A 27,874-nucleotide genomic window follows, 5' to 3' on the forward strand; every position below is an offset into this window, starting at 1 on the left:
CTCTGAAAAGTTCTACAATTAAAACATTTTTAAAACTTGGTTTTACCTAGTATATTTTAAATTTGACCTTTATTTTTCTTAAAATACCTATAACAGTGACTCAGGGTATTTGTATTTCTTGGCATGTGCTTGGAAAAATGCTTGTCAATGATTTAGATCAGGGGTCTCCAACCTCCCTCCTCCCTGTCCACAGATGTTGTTCCTATTACTGCCTGAGCTCTGCCTCCTGTCTCTACTCTTCACTACCCCAGTCTGAGGAAAAACTGTCTTCCACAAAACCGGTCCCTGGTGCCAGAAAGTTTGAAGACTGCTGATTTAGACCACTGGTTTTCAAATGGGGAGAAAAGATGATTCTGATCCCTTGGGAACATGTGGGAAATGTCTGGGGACTCTTCAGTTGTCACAGTGAAGGGATGTTACTGGCATGTAGTGGGTTGAAGCTAGGGATTATGCTAAAAATCTTACAGTGGGCCCTGGCTGGTATAGCTCAGTGGATTGAGCATGGGCTGTGAACCAAAGGATCACAGATTTGATTCCCAATCAGGGCACATGCCTGGGTTGCAGGCCAGGTCCCCAGTGGAGGCCACACAAGAGGCAACCACACATTGATGTTTCTCTCTCTCTTTTTCTCCCTCCCTTCCCCTCTCTAAAAATAAATTAAAATCTTTATAAAAAATCTTACAATGGACAGCACCACCACACTCTCACACCCGCATGATAAAGAATGACTGGCCCCAAATGTCAATAGTGCCTTGATTGTGAAACACGAGCTCAGACAGAGCTTGTTCAGATGGGCCTTTGGTGATCTGGTGTCTGGGGGCGGGCAGTTGGCTCTCTTCATTTACCAAATCTTGTCATTTAAATTTTTCCCTGCAGACTTACTTTGTTCATTTATAGGCTATTGCTAACACTGTTTCCAATTAGAGCTAGGGACATCTGAAATGAACGCTTTGACATTATCTGGTTGCATTGCTGGCAAATTGTTAGGTATCTCTGTTATATTAGTCATTTCTACTCATCCTCTTGGATACTTCTATGATATGTGTATCATACTGATTAATCATAATGTACTATTTAAGTATTACAAAAAATGAGATTATACATATCTGACACGTTATATAGATGTAATGCTACTTTAGACATCATGTTTCATATAATCCTTGTGCCCCATAAACTTAAGTACTAACTATATTGATACCTTCTTTTCATAGATAAGGAAACTCAGTCTCAGATGTTCCTTTAACAGTGAGTTTTGCAGGCCAGGGCAAGAGTTCAAGTCTCTAAAACCTCCAGTTCGGTCCTTATTGCATTTCTATAGTATTATGCTGTTTCCATTGTTATAATTTTACATAATTTTACATATGTGACATGAAAGAGTCATAACATAATAAATATTCATGAATTTGATTTATATTTTCCAATTGTTTGTGTGTTCCAAACTCTTAATTTGAGGCTATCAAGTGTAGGAGAAGGACATGCTCAGCAATTGTTTCATTACAATCTCTGTAGGTGACTGTCACCTACAAAAGAGTGCCCATCAGACTGTCAGCTGATTTCTCAAAAGAGACCTTGCAGGCAAGAAGGGGCTGGAAAGAAGTATTTCAAGTCATGAAATCCAAAGACCTACATCCAAGATTGCTTTATCCAGCAAAGCTTTCATTTAGAATGGAAGGACAGATAAAGTGCTTCTCAGATAAGGTCAAGTTCAAGAAGTTCATCATCACCAAGCCCTTATTATATGAAATGTTAAAGAGACTTATCTAATAAAAAGAAGATAAAACATATGAACAGTGAAAGGACAGCAAACTCACAGTTATTAACAACCACACCTAAAACAAAAGTAAACTAAGAGGACAGCGAGATCAGGATTGGAACCATAGAAATGGAGATCACATGAAGGGTTAGCAACAGGGGAGTGGGAGGAGGAGAAGGGGGGAGAAGGAACAGAGAATACATAGCATAGACGGTGGGGAGAAAACAGACAGGGGGGAGGCAAGAATACTATGGGAAATGTAGAAGCTAAAGAACTTGTGACACAGGGACATGAACTAAAGGGGGGAATGGGAGAGGGGAATGAAGGGGGCAAATGGGACAACTGTAATGGCATAATCAATAAAATATATTTAAAAAACAATCTTTGTCAATCACAGACATATTTAGCCAAATCAGAAACATTAATAGATGATATAAAAATCATTAAGTGCAAATAAGCCTTTTTCTTCTAATCTTCACTTCCCACATTAAAACAAATAAACACGCAGAAATGCATTGTCACATTTCAACATCAGCTGGTGAACAAGGTGCCAATGGTATGTTCCTTTCCTCATCAAGCAGGGGGATGCAGAAGAGATGAAACACACCCGGATTTGTACTCAAGTCTCAGACTAAGTCCTAGATTCTGATTCTACCCCCCCCATTAAGATTAATTCACACATGTTTTCTGTTGGTATCAAAAAGATAGTTGAGATAAATGACTGGTTATTGCTAGACAGCTATCTTTGCACCTCACAAATTCCTTAGCAATTTGAATACCCAGAGACAGATAATAGGTCTATTTCAGTAGAATATTAAAAGACCCCCCATAACCAGTTATCTTGAGAGTATGATTACAGCAATATATTTGTGTCACAGCAACTAGTTATGCTATAAAAATGACTAAAACTATTAAAGACAAGCAGCTCCCTCCACAAAAAATAAGGGAAGAGTTTTAATCCTTGTGTCCAATCTTCTTACTGAATGAGGAAAGAATGTGTCCAATTCTTTGGACAAATACAGTGCCAATAATAGCATATGTGTCTACCATGATTTTAATCAATCCTAAAATATTGTGGCTCTAAATTAATGCTGACCACCATTACTGTTGGACGAACTAAGTATTCAGAACTTGTCCTTTCAAGTATAAGTGGAAGGTCATCAATTACTATTAGGAGCAATCACAAGTAGCCCCATTCATGAAGATTGCCAGCTATACGTCAAAAGCATAATAAAATCAGAGGAAAGCTTTTATACTGAGTTATGAGAATAGCTGTTTAACTTCAGATAATCCAGTTGTGCTTGAGTACATCACATGCTACTCCCATGATCCACTGCACATCACAGATTCTATTCTAACTCAAGAAAGTATTTAAAAAATTTAATCACAACCAGAAAGAATTTTCCACACTGCTCACTGTCACTTGACATATTCTTCACCAAAAACAATTCAGCTACAGTTGCAGTTATGACACTGTAATAATCACCGTAAAACCTATTACTTTGAGTCAGTCAAGATCTGTTTGAAAAATATAATCAAGTATAATTTCATGATTCAATAAATAGTATATAAATCTGCTATTACTGGTTTCATTTTCAATACTACCCATTTCCATTTTCTTACTGGTAGTTATTCTGACTATTCAAGTGTCATTATTGCCCTTTATTGTTATTCAAATGTAGTTTTATTAGATCTACTGACATTATATATAAGGCTATGCTTCTTTACCAGCAATAATTCCATTTCTGAAGGATAATGGAAGTGATTGCACACAAAATTCTGAGCTCTTTCTTTATGTTAGTTTAACTCTGTGCCTGAAATGTGATTTTAACTTAATCATAGTGGAGAAGACCAAGTGGTTTTTATAAGAAACCCTGAGAAAGCAGGAAAATATTTCTATGCAGGTGTTTGGTCCAGAGAACTACAAAGCCATTACGCCTTTCCAATGATGTGTATAAGACACACTTACTGAACAAATTAAATTCTAAGTTTCTTTTGGTGGATGATATTCATCATTTTTGTGTATTTTTCTCTTGGAAGATAAAAAAATATTCAAGTACTTGAAAGAAAATGTTAAAATTCAGTTAAATAACCTTTTCAATATACTTTGTAGAACTATGGAAGATATAAAAGGCACATAACCATAAATACATTATGATTATTAGTTTTATTAATACAATACACTGATTCACAAAAGAAAATTATATCAATACCAGGTTATAGCTCTCAAAAACAAATCTAACAAATATTACATCAAGTTATATAAAATTAACTGCTAGTGGCGAGCAGGCAAAAATTACATACTCCTGTTGTATCCTACCAGAAATTGTTTTTGTGTATAGAACTAGAATACTTTCTATTATTATAGCCATAGATTTGTTATCCAGTAGGAAAATTACCCATATTTTGCCATTATAATGCACATATTCTTGCCCAAATTTTTGAGGGAAAAATAAAGGTGTGCATTGTATACGGATATAATGATTTCATACCACGGGTATAACAATCCTGTGTATAATGCACACAAAAACATGGGTGTGCATTATCCATAGCAAAATATGGTAATATAAGAGGACAAATGAAAATACCAGGCACTTTTCCCAAGAACTAGAATTTCTCAGGAAGATGAATTTCAAAGTTATTAGAATTTGTTACAGGATGCATAAAGAAGGGGCAAGCAGCATAGCTTGGTACCAATGGTGACAGGTTTGGATGAAGTTGGGGAAAAGAGCCACAGGGTTGACAAATATTTACTTGCCATCTCTGCAGACAAAGAATGTGCTTTGCTCCCTGCCTTGAGGAGATAAGCAATAAAGCACATTAGGGGCATATGAACCTTTGGGAGACAAAGCTAATTATGTGAAACAATTGCAGTACAAAGTGAGGCATCATATACATAAGCACTGGTATACTTACTCCCCACAACAAGAGCTATAGAAACTTAGAAAAAGAAATTCAAATCCCATAGCAGCACCTATGAAGAGCATTGACTACATGGACTCTAAGGAGCTAGATAATAACATCACAACCATCTTTGGCTAGTCTCACTTTCCAAGAGGACCCAGGGAATAAATAACTTGAAAGTATGACTTCTATGATACTAGTCTTTTTCAACTTACCTGCGCAAATATCCTCACATATCTTTGCTTACTGAGAATCAGGACCCACCATATAGGAAAAAAATAGAGACCTATTCAACAACATTCTTAAAATGTCCCTCTTTAATATGAAGAGAAGCAGAAAATTTAAGCAGAAATGTCCTACCTTTTTAATTACAGAAAAACTTAAATAATCATTGAGCAGGCAAGGATCAGATAATTTGGGTTCCAGTTTCTACCATATAAGGTTGCCACGTGGCCTTGGGCAATTAATTCATTGACCTTGACCAATGTATGTCACAACTTCTACCATCCTTCCAGCTCTGAGCAGGTCCTTGACTCAAAGACAACTTTTGGCATTGTTGCTTTACTTTAGCTAAAGAAACAAAATTCTCTAAGTAACCTCTAGTGATTTTTGTCTCTAGTGATACTTATGGCATCAAATGGAATAAGAAACCATTTTCTAATTCCCTGCCTCTGTAATCAAGATCAGTGCTCTAGTGGCTATAAGTGAGGACATGGATTACACTCACCTCCAGAGACTTCTGTGTTTCTCCTCAAGTTGAGTTAGCAGATGCTCAATGTATTTATTGGAGTCCATGTATTCCTGCACATACAGATATACAAAGACAAATAAATCCTCATTACAATAGGTGCCAGAATTTTAAGGCAAGATTTATCTCTACAGGGAAGATTTTTGACAAGATAATCCCTGAACTCTTGGAGTCAAAGTTTCAATGACTGGCATGCATAGTTATTTGGGGATGAACAGTATATTTTCTTTACAGCCTGTGATCATTCTACAACCAAAGCACTGAAGAGAACTAGAGTTCTACAGAGTCAGCATAAAAATTCACATGAAAAAAGGTAAATTTCATAGTCATCTGCACTGAGATCTGTGTTCTGCTGTGTAAATACCTGAGCCAATGTTGCCGTTGACCTTGGGAGAATAATAAGATAGACATTACAGGTCTTGGTTATGTTGATGTTACAAGAGACACTTCCTAGAAAAAGCACTATTTTTGAACTTCTTAGAATGCTTTATATATATTCACTGTCCACATTTACTGGATGTATCATTTCCATTGATGAAACACATGCCCATTTTCCTTCATCTCTTTATGGAAACAAGACAATGTAGTTTGCTTTTATTTTCTTTGACTGTTAGACAATAAATCTCTGGCTGCTAAGAAGACATGAAGGCAAGATATATCTTGTTTTTTAGACATGCACGTAAATTTATGTTTGTAAATCAAACCATAGTTTCAAGGAATATTTCTAGAAAATGAGGAATTCCTTTGTCACATAAGACTGATTCACAAAAATTCAAAGGTTATTAAATCTGATTTTTAAAAAAAATTTGTGATTCCTGAATATTAGGTTTCAGTGTAGTGGTCTTTAAAAATATTTTTTATTTATTTTTAGAGAGAGGGGGTGGGAAGGAGAGAGGGAGAGAAACATCAATGTGCCACCGCCTCCCATGTGTCCCTCACTGGGGACCTGGCCCACAACCCAGGCATGTGCCTCGACTGGGAATCAAACCGGCAACCCTCTGCTTCACAGGCCCACACTCAATCCACCGAGCCACACCAGCCAGGGCTCAGTGTAGTAGTTTTGATTGTGAACTGTGGAACAAAATACGATGTATAAAACTTGATGATTTTGTTCATCCTGAACCTGACACATCTTTTCCCTTCTACTTGAAGGTCTGGCCTGTGCACCCTGTGTCTCCGTCATGGCTGCCTTAGATGCAGCTGTGCACAGTGACTCCAGGGTCATGGTACCCCTGAAAGTTCCTTGCATTTCTTATGGATTTGAGATACCTGGGCACTCTGATTAATACTCATACTTTTCTTCCCGAAATACAGATTTATTTATATTGATTTAATGCTCTGTGTAATCTATTGCTGCTGTGGGAGTATTCACTATAACGGTGTGGGTGTGGGAGAGGGCAAGGGAAAGCAACACTAGTATACAGAAAGGGTTCTGTCCCACATTTCTGGACCTGACTCTACCTGTGCAGCTTTTGAGAAGGCTTATCTTTCGACATTATTTTGGTTTGACTAGAGAGCATACTAAGTCTTTATCTAGCTAAAAACTGTTATGATTACCTAACACTGTCACTCTATCGCAAATAATTAGCTAAAGAGTCTTATTCTTATTTAATAATACACATTTCCAGGTTATTTATATATAAGACCACTGGGCATGTCAAAACCAAAGCAAAAATCTGTTACTGTAGGAAATTGTGATGGTTTGTGATTATGTTAAGTATTCTGGTCAAAGTTTAAACATGGTTTAGAATACTACTCAAATTTATCAAAGACATTTTCAAATACATTTCATTAAAAAAATTTAAAGGCACTGTTCCTAAGTAGAAACAAGTATACGCATTTCAAAGTCATTCACCCATTCTTCATTAAATTGCCTTTTCCACAACTGTTAGAGAAGTACTTGACATGTAAGTTCAGTAAATACAGTGATAACTAAGAGCAGAAGGTTCCTGCTCTCGAAGAGCTTACAGTCTGTAGAGAGACATAACAAGTAAGTGAACAGATTGATTTCAGATCAGCTACTATGAAGGAAATAATAGGCCACAGGGGAAGGGGCAGCTTTTTTATACACAATTGCCAGAAGATGACTGAGCAAATGTTACCTGAGCCAAGACCTAGAAGAGAAGGAGGAGGCAAGCACAGAGAGAAAAGGGGAGAGCAAAGAGAGCACTACCAACTAAGGAAACAATACATGCAAAGGTCTCCAAAATATGGTACGTAAGGAACAGAAAGGAAGTCAGTGGGGCTGGGAGCCGACAGCCTGGGTATGTAATCTAAAATGAAGTTGGAGAGGTAGGCAGAGAACAAATAACGTACAAGCTCTGGAAAACAGCTGGGTTAAAACCAATCAATTTGTTAATGTGCTCATTATGCTTAGTTCAGTCAGAGCTTGAAGGTGAAAGGTGTAGTGATTACAAATATGATCTTCGGATCAAAGAAATTTAGGTTCAAATCCTAATTTGGGTATTTGCTAGCTATGCTCCCTCAGGCAAGTTATTTAATCATTCTAAGCTTTATATTCTTTATCTTCAGAGGGATAAATAACACTAAATTTACAGAGGTGTTGTAAGGATTAAATAAAATAGCTTAAGTAAGCATATATCATAGTACATATCAAGCAGTGAGCATAGTTTTTTCCACAATATATCACACACCAGAGATTAATAGTAATAGTAGTTTTTCAACCATTAAATGTAAGCACAGCTAGATTCTGGTTTAAAAGCTACTTCAAACAACAATACTGGCTGTTTGCATTTAAAGTAGCTTCACCCAATATCCCATAAAAATAACTGTTATGACAAGCTTTAAACCATGTAATAATAGGAATGAGAATTATGAATCCTCCCTGTCTTTTTATTTTTATTTTTCTCTATAGCAATCTTACTTCTCACACCCAATATATTTTAGTTGGGTATTTATTTGGGTATTGTCTATACTTTGCCAACATCTCCCCAGATTCTCTCTCGTTCCTTCTTTTTCTCCTCCTCCCTTCTCCCTCCTTCTCTGCCTCCAAATGAAACAAATTGAAGGGGGACAAATGTATGATGCTTATATGTGCTTTTCATTAAATGAATCTTTTTGCTTTTCTTTTTAACCAAGAAAACTATTTTTTCCTTTTTATTGAATTTATTGCATTGACACTGGTTAACAAAGTTGCACGGGTTTCAGGTGCACAGTTCCACAACACACCATCTGCACAGTGTATTATGTGTTCACACCCCAAGTCAAGTCTCCTTCCATCACCATTTATCCCCCATACACCCTCCTCTCCCCACCTAAACAACTTCATCAGGGCTCTCATAAATGTATTATTTGGCTCCTAAATTAGAGAACTTTCTTAACTAACCAGATATGCCTACCATTTTGTAAGAACCAAATAGAATTATCTATTGGGCACCAATGTTATCCATCCACTTGGAGATTAACTCCAAGAAAACAATGCAGGATGATAGCAGCAGTACAGTGGAACTGTGTTCACAGCAAGTACAAGGTTGTAGCTACTGCACCTATAGCAAGAACTTGGGTGTAAAGCACAACAGTGATGTTACTTATTATACAAGGACTTTAACATTCCAATGTATGAAAGGCACAGGCAGGAAGAAAGGGTGTGGCCAGATTCCATCTCAGTGTAATAGAGACTGCCTGAAAGACACTGGATATTGAGATGGCTTGGAGAAAAGTTTTCTACAAATGCAGGCAGACAAAAAGTGGAATCTGCACTGTCTACTGGCTTTCCCGAGGCCTGGATGGATCATTTCAGAATAAGTAAACTAAAGACATACAAATAGTACCCAGGAAGAAGTACTAGGGGCACAAGAGAAAGAGAATATCTCTCTCAATCACAGAAAATGGTGTTACTCTGAAAATGAGTTAACAAGAAAAACATGAATGCATTTTAAACAGAGCCTTAATATGTTCAGCAGTATCCAGAAAGACCTGGTCTCTATGACATGTGCAGAAAGATTTAACAAATGCTAAGCTAAAAAGACAACAAATTAAATTTTAAAGATTTTATATATTTATCTTTAGAGGGGAAGGGAAGGAGAGAAGAAGAGGAATATCAGTGTATGGTTGCCTCTCGTGAGTCCCCTGCTGGGAACCGGCCTGCAGCCCAGGCATGTGCCCTGACTGGGAATTGAACCACGATCCTTTGGTTTGCAGACCCACGCTCAATCCACTGACCTACACCAGCCAGGGACAAAAAATTAAATTTTATAAAACAACAGGATAAGCTGAAAAGATAATAAAATAAGAAAGTGGGTCAGCTCAGAATTTCAAAGAAATAGAGACTGCAGTAGCGGAAATGAAAACTTGATCCTTACATGCTGATTTTCCTGTGGGTAGACTTTCCCCTGTGCTTCAGAGAAGAGCAAGCAATGGATCCTGTACATTGTCACACTGATGAAGTCGACTTTTCAGTGTTACATGGAAACCAATCAAATTCTCAAACCCAGACAGATACTTAAATACTCAGCAACCCTTCTGCCATCTCTGTGGTACGATTCAGTTAATATATGTATAATTCAGTTAGTGAAGCCCAAAACTGATGTAACCTAGAAGAAAAACATAAAACCATATCCCCATTTTCTTTGGTGTCAGTGTTCATTCTCTACAACACATTAGCTATGAAAACTGTCAGTTTACCAGGCCTTGCCTAGCATGTACTTCCCAAGTCACTTAGCATTTAAGACCCTACTGAACTATAGTTATTAACCGGATGAGCATTCTATTCTACCTGTTTTTCTTGTCACAAAAAATTCATGAGATATAATAGTACAACTGACAACAAAAACACATACACAGTCCTATTGAGGGCAAACAATATAAGTTAAAATAAAAAATAAAGATGAAAATGAATAGAAACATGATGGATATTGGGCAAAAAATGTAAGTTTGACTACCAATTATAGCTTTTGAGTCTTTGACAAGGTTTTGAACATAAACAATAATTAAAGCAACATTTCTGAATAGAAAGAAAAGAGAGAGAAAGACTTGATTATACACATTAAAAGGGTTAGCACATTTCAGGTAGAGTTTATGGAAAACTATCCACACAGCCACTAGTTCAAGAGCTGAATAACAATCATGAGGCAAAAATACTGCAAGTATCCAAAGAGACAAAGAGGGATTTCATACGAAGAAGCTAAAACAGGCTGGCTCCACAGCTTCTGGCCACCCCAGTTGTCCACTGAAATGAGTTACATAGCCAGACCTGTCAGTCTTTTTTTAAAAATGATTTCATTACAGCTGTTTATTCACTTTACTGTCCTTTAACATTTGCATTGTTTCTGTTTTTTGTTACAATAAAACAAAGAACTATAAACATTGTTTACATATGTTGAAACGTTGTTTGCATTCTTTGACAGATACATCCATTCATTTCTGTTGGGTGGATTCTCTTGAAGTAAAATTGCATTTGTAGGTTTAGTAGATACTGTCAAAAAGTTTTCTAAAGTGATTATACCAATTTATATGATCGCCAACAATGTATAAGAGTTCTGGATGACCCACATCTTCATCAATACCTGATATTTTTAGTCTTTTTCATTCCCAGTTGTTTTGGAGGAGATAGACCTTTCAGTCTTAATTCATAAGTATTGCTAATCAAGTAGCTGCTATATGACAATGCAACAAAAAGCGCTTCTCAGGCATTCATAAATTCAGAATATAAAGCATCTACCTTAATGAAAAACTAATATTTATATATGTGTGTGTGTTTATGTGTTTTTATTTTAAACTTAAAAGTATGTGTATATAAACATATATACCAAATACTCAAGAGATTAATACAATATATGGAGGGTATGTGTGTGTGTGTGTGTGTGTATATATATATATATATATACACACACACATATATATATGTGTGTGTGTGTGTGCATGCATGTGTATGTATACATGCTATACTGAGTGAGGAATTTTAAAAAGATGAAATTCACAATATAAAAGATTCAAAAGAATTTTAGCAAATTTTATGTCTAAACATATAAATATGATTATAAAATTAAACAAACATGAAGGCCCCAGAAGAAATATGTTGGATGCACATTTTGTCTTTCTGTGGAGGACAGAGTAAGGAGGAGGAGAAAGCAGGAAATAGGAAGATGCAAAAATCTATTTGTACATAGACACAAAAACTATTTTTCATACATGATAATAAAAAAGCTTAAGTACGTAAGTGTGTCTTTTGCCTACATAAGTAATACTTGGGGAAGTAATTTGGTAATTTATATTGTGAAATTTAAAGCATCCATGTACCTTTAATCCAGAAACCCCATGTCTAGGAATCCTCCTGAGTAAATAATCAAATTTTAAAATTTATGATGATATAAAAAAATTGGGTATTCTTAGCTTCCAAAAATTGAGGTATGATTAAAATAAAACATTCTTTACTCCTCTGGAGAAATAGGCAATTCTTTAAATTAGTAAAGAATGTCTAATGAAATGGAAAACAGAGTACAATGTTATACAAAAGCAGTATGTAAAACTGCATAATCCCATATATCACAATTTTGAAAATATATCTTTAATGAATTAAATTTAATCTCCATTAAATTTAATATATCATAAATTTAATGAAGACTAAAATAAAATAAAGTCAACAGTATATGGTAGTATTATGGGGTAATTTAATTTCTTCTGTATACTTCTCTTTCTATAATTTTAAAATACTATATGTTCACTATACAAATTTAAAAACTGATTATTTAGAAATATACAGCCCCAGAACATACTACCCACAAAGATTTTATTATAGTGACATTTTAGACAGCAAGATCTAAAATACCCCAATGAAAAGGTTTTATTTATATTATTCTAAAGCCAAGCTGGTGTTTGAAACAATAGAGTCCCATTTTTTTTAACTTGCCCTTGCCAGTGTTCTGCTAAAAGCATTTCACCCACATTAGAAATGAGGAAGAACACCAAGTTACGCTAAGACATATAATATGTTCTAAAATTTTTTACAAAGGTACAGCATTAAAAAGACATCTGTTCCTTGGCTAAAACTTATTGTAAACTACAATAATTTTGGAAGTTTCTTTCAAGAAATTTGCCTCTCACTTCTTTATTGCAAGTTTCAAGGCAATTAGTATGAAACAATTAAGCATTTAGAGGTTTATAGGAATACTGAACATTGCATACTTGTGTCACATAAGCCCATTTAATGTGAACTTCCTATTGTCTAATGCAGGTCAGTTCTAAGCAAAGTCCATCAGAAATTAATTTTAATGATAGAATTTCATTTATCATTTGTTTTAAGTAGAGGTTAAAAAGTAATACTAAATCAAAGCTTGCAGAGATCCAAAATCCCTGCAAATAATCTCCATGCTGTGACCAGTGTAACTCATGGCAGAGCCTGATTAATGCTGTCAGTACTCGTGTCACTAATGCCAGGTTCCCAATTCACCTTTGGGCAAGGAAGCACAGGCCAGGAGGCCAGGAGGCCAGGAGGCCAGTTCTTTAAATCAACAAAACTACCATTACCTATAGGAATTTCCACAATTAGGAAATTACTACAGAATAAGTGATGGTTCCCTCCAAAATTATTGTGTCATATTAATAAGAAGGTACGTCTGTATGGTGAGTGTAAAAAAGTAAAATATCCGCTTTTGAAATTACACAGCAAGCTAAAGATAAGTGCCTCATTCTGGACTGGCATCTGTTCCAACGTTAATTCTTCCAATGAGACATCTTAAACACAACAAGCAAATCAGTTCAGAAATACCAGCCTTAAACAGACTGATCCCAATGCTATTATCTCTCCATTAGCCAACTCCTCATTCCTAATCACTCTTGAAACAACTGAACTTGACCTCCAGTGCAGACTCTTCAGTGAAACTGCTCTATTACAGCTACCAATGTCCTCCACAGGGCTTGGGATATTGCTTGTTTCTTATCCTTTGACCACTTCCTGTAGGACCTGACATTTTATATCATACTTGCTCCCTCTCTGGTGTTCTCTGAAAGTGTTTCCTTCCTCCTTCTATCACTGAGATCTTTGCCTATTTCCTTGCTCTGTCTTCCATTCACTGAGTATCAGGAGGAAAGTTCTCTCCCAGGTGCTCTTTCTTTTCCTACTGGAAAAGCTAGTAGACTACTAGACCCTCAGCAACTACCAAATATTCAAAGACCTCCAAATATTTACCTACATGCTACATCACCCTCTTGATGTCCAATCCTGTGTATCTGACTAGATACCAAACAGGTCCCTTTAGATCTGCCACAACTCTTTAAGGCATCTCACTTCATATTTGTATCCTTCTACAACTAACAGAGCACTTAGAACATTGCAAATATCAATAAAAGTATATTAAAATACATGAAGGACTAATTAGTTCATTAGCTGGATGTAACCAGTCTTACAACAAAGAATCTCAAATTCTCACTTAGGGATATCTGGGTATACACAAAACCATAAAACAAGGTCTGGAATAAACGTCAAAAAGCACATTACTTGTATAATTTACAAGGTTTGTCCAGAAAGTATCCAGCCATGTGTTAGGGAAAATAGAGAAATTTATTGAAGAAGATACAAGATATAAGAAACATTCTACATAGGATAATGATGCCTCAGTCTCCTTCAAAGCAGGCAACTTAGGACCTCACACAGTTCTCCTAGCATCTCCTCCACTGTTTAAAATATGATCACTATGATTCCTATAAGAGGAATCTAATGAACAAAATAAACTAACAAAACAAAACTAATAAAGCTAATTAACAAATAAACTGATTAGTTTAAGACTAATTAACAAATAAATGAATTAATTTAACTAATTAGTTTAACTAATTAACAAATAATAAAACGAATAAACAAAATAAAATAAACTAGTGAACAACACAGAACCACAGGCATGGAAACATGGAACAGACTGACAGTGACTAAAGGGGAGGGAAGTGGGGAATAAGGTGGAAAGTAGGGGCAGGGACTAGTTAAAGAATATGTATACATGACCCATGGACATGGACAACGGTGTGGGAATTGACTGTGGGAATGGGGGGTGGGATGGGCAGAGGAGGGCAAAGGAAGAAAAATTGGGACAACTCTAGTAAAATAACAATGGAAAACCTTAAATAAAAAAAATTTAAAAACACTCTGCAAAATCCTTTGTTGTAATCGCCATCAGCTGCCCTATGTATTTTCTTGAATCTCATCAACAGTCTCAAATTTCTTCCCTTTCAAAGGTGATTTTAGTTTTGGGAAAAGCCGGAAGTCACAGGGTGCCAAATCTGGGCTGTAGGGAGGCTGAGTCACCTGGGTGGTTTGATGTTTTGCCAAAAACTCCTCACAAGAAGTGATGCATGATGACTTCTGGCCAAGATGGAGGCATAGGTAGACACACTGAGCCTCCTCACACAACCAAAAGAAGGACAACAATTTAAAAACAAAAAACAACCAGAAGTGACAGAAAACTGAACTGTATGGAAGTCTGATAACAGAGGAGTTAAAGAAGAAACATCCATCTGGACTGTAGGGGGGAGGAGCTGGGCAACTGGGTAGAGAGGACTCACAGCAAAGCAGCGGTGAGGACCGGGGAGGGCAAAGTGGTGGCTGGCCAGCAAGGCAGCATCTGGTGGAGCAGGCAGTTCCACATTCACATGCGGATAAACCCAGAGGAACACCTGGGAAGGGAGACACACCTCGCAACCTGCGGTTCCAGCTCAGGGAAATAAAGCCTCAAACCACCAATTGAAAACACCTGTGTGAGGGAAAGACAGAAAACTGTACTAGAACAACAATTAAATTATATAATATATAGAGAGAGGAAAAAAGAAAGAAAACATCTGTGGGGGTTGAGGCAGCAGTGGGAGAAACTCCCAGCTTCACAGGAGAGTTGACTGGAGAGACCCGCAGGGTCCTAGAATGTACACAAACCCACCCACCCAGGAATCAGTACCAGAAGGGCCCACTATGCTTGTGGATAACAGGGGAAGTGACTGAAATCTGGCAGAGAGCAGAGCAAGTGCCATGGTTCCCTCTCAATCCCTTCCCCACATACAGCATCACAAAGCAGCAAATGGGTTGCCCTGCCCTGAAAAACACCTAAGGCTCTGCCCCTTATATGTAGTGGGCGTGTCAAGACCAAAAAAAAAAAAGTCCAAATGAAAGAAAGAAAAGATCAAAGCTCCAGAAAAAATACAACTAAACAACAGTCAACCTATCAGATGAACATTTCTAAACACTGATAATCAGGATGCTCAGAGATTGGTTGAATTTGTTCACAAATTAGATGAAAAAATGAAGGTTATACCAAGTGAAATAAAGGAAAAGGTACAGGGAACCAATAATGATGGGAAGGAAACTGGGACTCTAATTAACGATGTAGACCAGAAGGAAGAAAGAAACATTCAACCAGAAAAGAATGAAGAAACAAGAATTCAAATAAATGAGGAGAGGCTTAAGAACCTCCAGGAAAACTTTCAACATCCCAACATCCAAATTATAGGGGTCCCAGAAGGAGAAGAGGAAGAGCAACAAATTGAAAACTTATTTGAAATAATGATGAAGAACTTCCCCAATCTGGCAAAGAAAATAGACTTCCAGGAAGTCCAGGAAGTGCAGAGAGTCACAAAAAGTTGGGCCCAAGGAGGAACACACCAAAGCACATCTTACATTACCCAAGATTAAAAATAAGGAGAGAATCTTAGAAGCAGCAAGAGAAAAGGAGACAGTTAGCTACAAATAAGTTCCCATAAGAGTGTCAGCTGATTTCTCAAAAGAGACCTTATGGGCAAGAAGGAGCTAGAAAGAAGTATTTGAAGTTCTGAAAGGCAAGGACCTACATTCAAGATTGCTCTATCCAGCAACTCTATCATTTAGAATGGAAGGGCAGATAAAGTGCTTCCCAGATAAAGTCAAGTTAAAGGAGTTCATCATCACCAAACCCTTATTATAAGAAATGTTAAAGAGACTTATCTAAGAAGATAAAAAATATGAACAGTGAAATGACAGCAAACTCATAGTTATTAACAACCACACCTAAAACAAAACCAAAAGCAAACTAAGCAAACAACTTGAACAGGAACAGAACCACAGAAATGAAGATCACATGGAGGGTTATCCACAGGGGAGTGGGAGGGAAGAGAGAGGGAAAAGGTACACAGAATAAGTAGCATAAATGGTAGGTAGAAAATAGACAGGGGGAGGTTAAGAATAGTATAGGAAATGGAGAAACCAAAGAATTTATTGTATGTAGTACCCATGGACATAAACTAAAGTGGGGGGATGTGGGTGGGAGGGGGTGTGCAGGGTATAGGGGAATAAAGGAGGGGATGGGACAACTGTAATAGCATAATCAATAAAATATATATTTTTTTAAAAAGTGATTCATGAGCCAGAATGTTGTTGTGATGAAGCTGCCAATCACCACTTGCCCATAGCTGCAGCCAATTTCATCATACATCTCTCAAATGATGAAGAACATTGAGGTCATAACTCCTTATTAATTGTGTGGCCTGGAGGGCATACTCATAATGGCAACACATTCCTAATCACAAAGCATAGTTAACATGGACTTGATCTTACTGTGACTTTGCCACGCCTTCTTCTGGTGGGGAGAACCAGATGACTTCCATTTAGCAGAAGCTATGGGATAAATTTTGCCATGGCGCATTTTATTCCAAGATCCTGCATCAAAATTTCAGACAGAGTAGCTTTTGGAATTCCCACATCAGCTTCTAGTTCTCACACTGTCAGTTGCCGATCTTTGTTGATTGCAGCCCATACACGTTCAACATTCTCAGGTGTTCTGCTTGCTGCAGGCCTTCCAGAATGTGGATCACTTTCAACAGATTCTCAACCATCTTTGAAGCATTTGTGCCACACTTTTATTTGTACTGTACTCATTGTGTCATCCCCGAAAGCCTTCTCAATCATCTAAATAGTTTCCATGGATGAATGTTCGAGCTCAGTGCAAAATCTGATACAGATTCGTGGCTCTATGCACTTAGTCATTTTGAATGTGGCAGGCACACAGTACACATGCTCACTCAATGGTGTCTACTGCCCCCACTGACTAGGATAGTAAAGTCATCATTACTCATACATGCACATTCCAATCCACTCTCCTTGGCTTCCAGGTTATCTTGATGTCTGTTTATATTAACAATGGCTTTGGTTTTGTTTTGATTCCCCTGGCTCAGCAAGGACAAAGGCAGAAAGTTAAATTGTAGTCTCATATTCAACACTCTGTTCTACTAAGTGGAATGAATCTTAACACTGCATCTTGTAATTTTTATTAAATTTGACAAAGATGCTATTACTGATATTGAGATATTCTTTGAAGAAAACACATGGGTTATATTTGGTTTTAATTGAAAAAGAGAAGTGATTATTATATTTCTAAGTGGGAGATAAGTATAGAGTATATTGGGGAGATGAAGAAACTCATTTAGGTGAAAAAAAAATAATTCAACTTATTTTAAGTTTTTTTCTCCTAATGTGGAAATGGAAAATAATTCAATCTGTCCTAAAGTTCTGCAAGTCAGTAACATATCATNATTTTTATTAAATTTGACAAAGATGCTATTACTGATATTGAGATATTCTTTGAAGAAAACACATGGGTTATATTTGGTTTTAATTGAAAAAGAGAAGTGATTATTATATTTCTAAGTGGGAGATAAGTATAGAGTATATTGGGGAGATGAAGAAACTCATTTAGGTGAAAAAAAATAATTCAACTTATTTTAAGTTTTTTTCTCCTGATGTGGAAATGGAAAATAATTCAATCTGTCCTAAAGTTCTGCAAGTCAGTAACATATCATTTGTCAGCATGACAGTAGGTGATGTGATATATATATATATATATATATATATATATATATATATATGTAGCAGAGTCCTCATTTCAACCTTGACTCTTGCTTTTATGGAGGCACTGGCAGAGCCTTTATAAGCAGAATGCCTCAATTAGGGCATCAACTATTTTAAGTAGAAGAGTTTGGCCACAGAAAGGTCAAGGACTATTCCAAATCCCAGTATCACAGTAGAAATTGACTGATGGATCCATCACAGCAATGCACTGTACTTTTCACATGATTCCTTCTACTCCAATATTGGATCAGAGAACGCCAACTGCACTCACTACAGTGTGTCATGGCCCCCTGAGCCTACCATTATCAATGCCCTTCAAAATCTGGCCAGTTATGTTCTAATTTTATCTCCTATTACTCCCCAAACACTGTCCTGTAATGCTGGTGAAGCCTGGCTCCTTGCTTTTCCTGTAAAGTCCAGATATAAACTCTCTGCAATCCCAACACCTAGCACAGGACCTATAAATAGGTGTCAAGGTTAAGTCAGCATCAATGTTATCCTGGGTCCTGAGGCATTTGAAGAGACTAGTGCACTTGAACTAGGTTGAAACATCACCTAGGAGAATAATATTTGCTTATGTACAGTAATGGTTTTCGTTCATTCATCTGAATCACCTGGAGAGATGGTAGAACCAGATTGTTGGGCCCCAGCCCCAGGGTTTCTGATTCAGTGGGTGCAGAATGGAGACAAGGATCTGCATCTCTAACAAGCTGCCATGTTCTTCCAATGCCACTGATCTGGAGACCAGTCCCTGAGAATCACTGGCTATGGTTAACTGAATGGTTTATTGCTTAGCTCCATTGTCATTATCTGTCCTCTTATAGAAATTAGGAAGACCAGTGTAAATAATGCTAAATTCAATTATTCAACAGATATTATGGTCAGACATTCTCTAGGCGGAGGCATCCAGCCATGACAATATAGATAAAAGTCTCCAGCTTTGTAAAAGCTACCTTTTTGTGTGTGTGGAGGAGAGACAAAATTAGTAAATGAAAGTGTTATGTGAAAAAATTAAAGAAAGAAGGGGAAAGGAGGAACTGAAGTAGCCAAGTGGGTTAACACAGACCAGTGCAGGAAGAGACAACATTTGAGGAAAGACCCAATAGATACGAGGGAACTAAACCAGGCAACTATCTTGGGAGGCCCATCCTAGGCTGAGAGAACAAAGATTGAGGTAAGATATAAAGGTAAGAGTGTGCTGGCAAGTTCCAGGAACAACCTGAGGCCAGTGTGGCTAGAGAACAAAAATGGGGTGTGGGGAGGAAACAGAACACACAGGTCTAATACTCCTTGTTAGTACTTTGTCTTTTGTTTTCAATGAAGTAGGGAGCAAACTCAAGGGGATTCAACTTGAAGGGTGAAATGATCTCAAGTTTGAAAATGATCTCTCTGGCTAATGTTCACTGCAGGAATGGGGGTGAGGGAGCAAAAGTAGTAACAGAAGCTGGGAGACCAGCTGGAGGCCATTGGAAGGAGATGATAGTCACTTGGACCTGAAGCATCACAGGAAGAATAATTAGTTGTTGTCAAAATGTGACCAGAAGGCCAATGAGACAGAATTTACTGATGGATTGAATGTGAGATGAGAACAAGAAAAGAATCAAAGATAATATTTAGTTTGGGGCCTAAACAATTGGATTGTGTGACACTTACCAACAGGGGGGAGGTGAGAAGCATGTTTGTGCAAGGGGTGTTGAATTGTTCTCCTTCAAGCAGTTAAGTTTGAGATGCCTATTGCATGTAGGGGAGAGGAGATGCTGATGAGGACATTCACCTTCAAGCACCAGGCATACCACACAGAAATATGAGGTCCCATAGTGTACACAGGTAGTATTTAGAACTGTGAGACTATAATGAGATCACCTGATGAAGGAATGATATTTCAGGAAAAAGGACCCAGTAATTGGAAGCTGGGAGGAGGAGAATAAACCAATAAATGAAGGAGAAGCCAGTGAGACAGCAACAAACACAACTATTCTAGAATAAAGTGTTTGAAGAAAAAGGGAGTGCTTATTACAAAGATCAAGTAAGGCAGGCCACAGATTGAGCACTGCATTTACCATCATGGAGGTCTGCCTTGGCCTCCCAAATGCTGTTTTAGTGGAATGGACTTTCCAAAGACCTCACTGGGGAGACTGAAGAGAAAATCTGGTGCCAGAGGGTTGGGGGGAGAAAATATAAACAAAACTCTATAGAAAATATTGTGTGATTCTTAAAAGTCAGTATTCCTGAGATGCTACTCAGCCTCTTGAAAAATGTCAGACTCAAGGCCTCACTCAGTGATTCAGTTAAGTCTGGAAGTCTGGTAGGGCCCAGAGATCCACTTTTAAGAAGAACTAGGAAGGAAGACTTTGCTAGTTCACCCTGGAGCACCTTTGGAGAATGGTCTCCCAAATGGAAGTTTCTGTCACTCCTGACGACCTATTAGGTCAACAAAATAAAACTAACCAATCACCAAAAATCAATCAAGAAAGCAAACCTTTCTCTGAACCACCCACAACACCTCACCACTGAGCACAGTCAGGGCCTAGGAGTCTTTTGACATTGCCATATTAGTAGGGAACAAGACTGAACATAAAGATGTTTTAGAACAAGAGAAGAGGGATCTACCCATGTTGGAGCCAGGAACTCTCCTGGGAAAACTCAGGATGCTTATCATAGGAAGATGCCCATGGCCACATAGGAGGGCTGTAAAATTATTTTAAAATATTTTTTGTTTTCATATTCATCCTTAGTCAGAGGCTTCCCTCAAGAAATGGGCTACTTTCTACTGGTTGAGAAGATTATGCATTTATGCATTAACACATAAACCTTGTTTGGATTTTATTTTCTGAGCCTGAAAGCACTTGTGGATTTAAGGATTTGAGTATGTTGCCTATCAAACTGCATCTCTCATTTGAAGGCACTCTGCATAAATCTCACTAAGGGAAAGAGCATTTCTCCTGGAGTGAGGTCTTTCAAAGACTTTCGCTCTACTGCCTCTGGGTGGCCATGGGGGATGGGGAGGTGGCGGGAATAGGTGGTACTCAGGACCAGATCACAATTATGACAATATTTTCATCATAAAAATGAGAAAAATGTAAGTAATGGACCCAATGAGTTTTTCTCACTTTCACATGGCTGCAGGCTATTGTTTTGATTAAGTATTCAAACACTCACACTTGTTTTGGTGAAGAGAGAAACACTAGCATTTTCTAAAGCCAAAAAAGGCAGAATATATGACTTACCACCACTGATCATTGAGTCTTCCTCTTACCCTTAAATCTAGTTTCCATCATGACACCAAGTGATGTGCTACTGAAGACCACAGGTGTCCCCCTGACACACATCTCAGAAGATAAGGAATGGAGGCCTTGAAGAGATACACTGTCCTCTCTGAGGAATCTGCTCAGGTGCAATCTTCAGGGTGAGTGTGTGCACACACAGAGAACACATCTACATTGCCAATGCAAAATATGAAAGTGGACTACTAATTATGAAGATTTCTGGGAGTCAAAAAGAGGTTTAAATGTTATTGGCAAGAGCTACAAAACCAGAACCTAAAACTTTGCCAAGAGAAAACTACCATGAAGATAAAGGGCCAAAACAGAGAAACTCCGAGCTCAGGTGGAACACAGGAAGGATAAGAGGGTTTCCTTGGGCAACAGTCTGTGTGATTAATTAAAAATACAGTACTCTGTGGCTATACCCCTCCCCACACATACTAAAGAGCAAGGAACATGGAATAATGAATTACTACTTTATTTCTCAGAATAATAACGAACTGTCCTCTACTGGAGATTAATTACATCCTTGGGAGGCAGGGCCATGAGGCTGGGGTGGGGTTTTGGAATTGAGGTCTGTGTGAGTGCAGTTGCCTAAGAAAGCAGTATAACAGAGCTTGTCTTCACTGGAGCCTCTGCAGCAGACACTATGGGACTATTCAGTAGAACCTTCTTAGAGCTGTCATCTAGGAGGCCCTTGAGTGTAATGTGCAGAGCCCTAGGCCATTTCTTTAGCTATGACAACCCCAGTGCTGAAGACTTGTCCAACATCTTCCAGGAAGAGGCCAATTCTGCAGAACAAAATTGAGCTCCTTGAAGACGGGTTAATCTGTATTTCAATACAGTTCCCTACACCAAGACCATTATGATCAAGTGTCATGGGGTCAAAGCAGGACACGTCTGGCTGCCACTTTTGATTTTAAGATCTTTAAATAATGATCAGGAAGAAGCCAAGTGGGAACTAGAATATAAGAGAGTAAGAGTGAGGACCCTCTTTTGACAATGGCCCCTGCCTTCTGAAAAAGACTGCATCCAGGGCTGCCTACTATTTTCAGCCTCTTCTTTCTAGTTTGCAGCCTTAGTTCTGCCAAGGGAGAAAGTGGAAAAGGAGAACAGTAGGAAAATACACACTCCTCTGAAATTACACAATAATCTTGTCCTTCAACTTTGCCTACAAAGACCCTGAGTCTACACCATAGTTGATTTTCTAATATCAGAATAAACAGCTTCCAGGAGATGCGTGCCTATAGAATCGACTACTAATCACACAAGAAAATTTTTAGCACAATTTTAGAAGATGGAGAGACAGAATTTATGAAGCACAAGATGCCCCAATAAAAAAATCAGTAGCAACCTTTTTCATTTTTCTCAACAAAGAGCCTAGATTAAATACAATCTACTTCCTGGCACCTTTCATCCTCAGCTCTACAGATTGTTAAATGTGTAGAAATTTGAGATTCTCAGCCAAAGTGCCCCAGATGTCTTGTGGTTTAAGTGACTAACACTTCTTTTTAAAAATTCTTTTTATTTAATTATTGTTCAAGTACAGTTTTCTGTCTTTACCCCCATCCTAGCCCACCCCCCGGTGTTCCTCACCTCTCTCCCATTTCCACCCCCCTTAGTTGTTGTCCATGTGTCCTTTATACTAGTTCCTGTAAAGCCTTCCCTCTTTTCCCCCAAAATTCCCTCCCCTCTTCCCTCTGGACACTGTCTCTCTGTTCTCTATTTCAGTGTCTTTGTTTTTATTTTGCTTGTTTGTTTTGTTGCTAGCTTCCTGTTAAAGGTGAGATCATATGATACTTGTCTTTCAACACCTGACTTATTTCACTCAGCATAATGCTTTCCAGTTCCATCCATGCTATTGCAAAGGGTAGGAGTTCCTTCTTTCTTTCTGCTGCATAGAATTCCATTCTGTATATGTAGCACAATTTTTTGATCCATTCATTTACTGATGGGCACCTAGGTTGCTTCCAGCTCTTGGCTATTGTAAGTTGTGCTGCTATGAACACTGGGATGCATAGGTTCTTTTGGATTGGTGTTTTAGGGTTCTTAGGATATAATCCTAGCAGTGGAATTGCTGGGTCAAAAGGCAGGTCCATTTTCAGTTTTCTGAGAAAATTCCATACTGTTTTCCACAGTGTCTGTACCAGTCTGCACTCCGACCAACAAAGGGTTAGGGTCCCCTCTTCACACCCTCTCCAACACTCATTTTAACCCGTGTAAAGTGGTATCTCATTGAGGTTTTAACTTGCATTTCTCTGATAGGTAGTGATATTGAGCATCTTTTCATGTGTCTCTGGATCTTCTGTATGCCCTCCTTGAAGAAATGTCTGTTCAAGTCCTTTGCCCACTTTTTAATTGGGTTGTCTTCTTAGAGTGGAGTCGTGTAAGTTCTTTGTATATTTTGGAGATTAAATCCTTGTCTGAAGAATCATTGGTAAATATGTTTGAAGAATCATTGGCAAATATGTTTTCCCATACAGTTGGCTCTCTTTCTATTTTAATACTGTTTTCTTTAGCCTTTTAATTTTGATGAGATCTCATTTGCTTATTCTTTCTTTTATGTACCTTGCTCTAGGGGACATATCATTAAAAAAGTTGCTGGGTGAAATATCTGAGATTTTCTGGCCAATGTTCTCCTCTAGGATTTTAATGGTGTCATGGCTTATATTTAAGTCTTATATCCACATTGAATTTATTTTGGTGTATGGTGTAAGTTGGTGCTCGAGTTTCATTTTTTTGCATGTAGCTGTCCAGTTCTCCCAACACCATTTGTTGAAGAGGCTGATACAGCATCAAAGAGACAGTACTATTCTCTTGTTTGGAAGGTAATTAGAAAACCATTTGCCCTGGCAGTGGGGAGAGGCTCTGATTCAGGAGAAAAGAAGTTCCTTCTCTCCCAAAGGGCAAGACAAATTAAGTATGTGGTTTCAGGAGACTTTAATGCCCCTGTTGGAAAATCTGGAGATAAATATTATAAATTCATTACAACATTTAATTTAGAAAGGGATCTTTGCCCACAGCTCCCATCTCTGTGCCAGCTCATTTCTGAAGAGAATATCCCAGCAACTCATCATTGCCCATCACGGGAGCACCTGGCTGGCTCTTTCCTCTTGGCTTTGTCAGGTCTGGCTAAAATGGTCCTTTAGCTTCAGCTAAATACCTACTTTACAAAACACATTCTTCTAATAATTAGAATCTAATTCAATGTTTCTCCCAGTGTGGTCTCCTGACCAGCATCATTAGCATCACCTGAAAAGTTGTTAAAAATGCAAACCCTCTGGTTTCCCCCATCCCCACCCTGTATCCACTGAATCAGAAACTCAGTAGGTGGGACCCAGGAATATGTTTTCAGCAAGTCCTTCAAGGGATTCTGATCCCACTTGCCTAGGAGAACTAGTCCCATAAATTATCAATAAATTAACAGTCAATCATTATTATATTCACTCATTATCCACCTGTGCCCTCCCCAAATTTCAGATCAACTAATCTCTTAAGTCCATAGTTTCTTGAATTGCCTTCAGGATTGAATAACAATTTGAGGTTTTTTTGAATATCTAGCTTACACAATATCACATTTTTAAGAACATCTCAGTGCAAACCCAGCAATAGATGTACTGTTGTGAAGCTGACATTTGTAGTAATGATGAAGGTGCCATTTTAAAAATCAGCATGAGATCAGTACTCATGATAAGTATATAGTAGGTGCACCTGTGCTGCTACTTCAAATATTTTTTGAAGCATCCCCTCTAAAAAGTGTCAAGTGGCTAAAACGCTTCACCTGAATGGACTGGATTTGAAGAGTCTATCATGGGCAATCACCCAAGACAGGAACTCCATTTTTATAAATAGATACTTGGGGTAGTAACTCAGAGAATTTTCACCAGTGGATAAAAATTTAACTATCCTAATTCTTATTTTTGATGAAAATCAGCCACACTTCGACAAGGCAGATGTGTTAAATCTTTTGAAAAAGGCAATTTACTATGATGAGGTTGTTGAGTCAAAGAACACCAGGAGACTTATGCAAACATTTTTTGAAATTTGTTCTAAGTATGTAAATGCCACATAGTAATCATGCTTTGCATGCAAAATTAAAGTTGCTATACTAACAAATCACACTCAAGAATAAAGCTACTTAACTTGAAAAGGGCACTCCTTTTTAATGACTGAAAGGCTGCAAATTGAGGGTAAGTTGCAGATGAATCTAATTGTGGCCTCCAATATTGTTATTCATTCAGCTCAAACAAAGCCAACTGAAAAAGAGATGGAGGATTCTGCTGACTGTGGGCAGCACATGTGTGGATGAAAATATAACAAGAAATAGAAGTCATGGAGCCTCTGCTTTTACTCAAAGTTATCTCAGCTATCATTGATCAGATGAAGTGTCTTTTAGCTTCTAATTATTCTGGAAGCATTCAGTGCTATCATTTACTATTTACCAGAAACACAAAGCCAAACTTCTACTTTTGAGTATCTCTGAAATCTAATTAGTGCTTACTCCCTGCCTGCCCCAGGCTGGAGAAAATTAGGACTTTTAGCCTGTTGGCTCTCCCTGACTCACTCTGTAAGCATCCCCAATTGTAGGTGGGCTCTGGACCTTCCTCTTTGCTAGCAAAGTTTCATATCTGCTATCCTTGCTAGGAAATATGGGAATTTGGCTCCAAATATCTCTTGGCTGCTTGAGCTATAGCCCAGCCTGTCTTCCCAGGACTGAGAGATTTCTCAAGTCATGAAACTTTCGGTGTGAACCCTGGGGAAGCCATGGGCAAGTTGGTCACTCTACCCCTTGTTACTCCCAGCTTATTTTTCCATTCCTCATCTTTGGGCTTCAGTTTCTCTAAAAAATGCTCTGATTTTCTCTTTGTGAGTGGGCTTATCCCTAAACTTTAGTGCTAGTGACCAGATCTAACTCCAGGAGATGGTTTTGCTCATCTACTATCTACTAAAGAAGCTGATGCTTCCAGCAAACCCAAGAAGCACTGACTCTGGTGTTGCTTAATCCCAGGTGGTCTGCTCTGGAACCACCTAAGGAACCACTCTCTTCCTAAAGGCTCATTCTCAGAGGGCTCTAGCCCCAGGTCAGAGCAATAGACAGATCAGTTAGCAACCCAGCCATGCCCTCACCCTAGCTACTGTACTGTGAGATCTACTACTACACACAACCCTTTAGTGGGACCAGCCCCTCAGCCAAGTTAGACTTAGTTAAATACTTTACATTTACTTCATGCTGCTTCATTATTGAGGTCCCATCTTTACTACTTAAAATAGACTTTCCTGTCTCCTATTAGAATATATACTTTTCAACTTTTTTGTTGTCTTTTGTCAGAAGACCACAAAGCACTGGGCAACATAATCCTGTTGCTGTAGAATCTAGAGTAGTCAAATGCTTTGTCATATTATTGAGTATATAATAACAGAAGCAGATTTTAGTAGTATTTTTTGGTAAAAAGAGGAAGCCAAAATTGTACTAAAGCTAGGAGGAAACTTCTATTTGAAAGCTGCATTTATCTCTTGGACAGACTTGATAAGACAGACACGATAGAGATATTTTGTAAAAAAAAAAAAAAAAAGAGGGGGAGGTGTAAAATGAATGATAAAAGGGCCATGTCTGCCTGGTGTTGACGAATGGATGCATTCAGGTGCCCTTTAGGGCTGGTTCTTAAAAGCACCTGACTTCTTTGGTTTCAATAGCTCCATCATCTACCTTTTTGCTACATGCCAGACTTGACAATATAATATTCCCTACCTACGTACAATGTCTTTCAAGCTTTTCTCTTCTATCCTACTTTGAAAAATAAAATAAAACCAAACCGGGGTAACAACCAGATCAAGTTTCAATTCCAAAGCAATAGCTATTGCTATTGCTCCAATTTAACAGTGTTACCTTCTCAACATTAACTATGCCTTGTCTTAGCCCAATGTTAAACTTAATTAGCTAAATATTAAATTGTGTGTTACCCAAAAGTTGTTTTTGTAACTATTTCACATGTATCTAATTTTTATACATTAAATAGAATCAATTTGTGAGTATCACCATCATTTTTATACAGCTCATTTTACATGTATATGCTGGGTTTGCTTAGCAGAAAGTCAATGGATTTAATTTATAGGCATAGCCCTCCTGATCCGTAAAAAGCACTCACAGTTAAATCAACAATCATTTTAGTGCTCACTGTACAGATGACACTCTGTGCCAGCATCAGGGCTTAGGGACTACAGAGCGCTATGGACCTTGACTCCTCTGTTCCTCCATTTTCTTATTTATAAAATGAGGCTCTGGGGCCATGTCAGTCATTAGCAACCTTTAGTGAGCACCAGAATCACCTAGAGAGCTTGTTAAAACATGGATTGCTGGACCCCACCCCTCCGAGTTTCTGACTCAGCGGACC

The 27,874-nt window shown here is 38.0% G+C and overlaps 1 protein-coding gene across 1 annotated transcript in view; it reads right to left on the minus strand.

Annotated features, from left to right (window-relative positions):
• The window catches only part of NCKAP5 (NCK associated protein 5), a gene marked incomplete at its 3' end in the record, with an annotated part of 675,845 nt that overhangs the window by 325,730 nt on the left and 322,241 nt on the right, over positions 1 to 27,874 (minus strand). Inside the window, exon 3 of the mRNA XM_037029247.1 lies at positions 5,385 to 5,458. Within this exon, the coding sequence (XP_036885142.1) occupies positions 5,385 to 5,458 (74 nt within the window). The remainder of the gene's footprint in view (positions 1 to 5,384; positions 5,459 to 27,874) is intronic.

The sequence above is a fragment of the Sturnira hondurensis genome, unplaced genomic scaffold, assembly GCF_014824575.4.
Source record: "Sturnira hondurensis isolate 20B ecotype Veracruz unplaced genomic scaffold, ASM1482457v3 Scaffold0000256, whole genome shotgun sequence".
NCBI lineage: Eukaryota > Metazoa > Chordata > Mammalia > Chiroptera > Phyllostomidae > Sturnira > Sturnira hondurensis.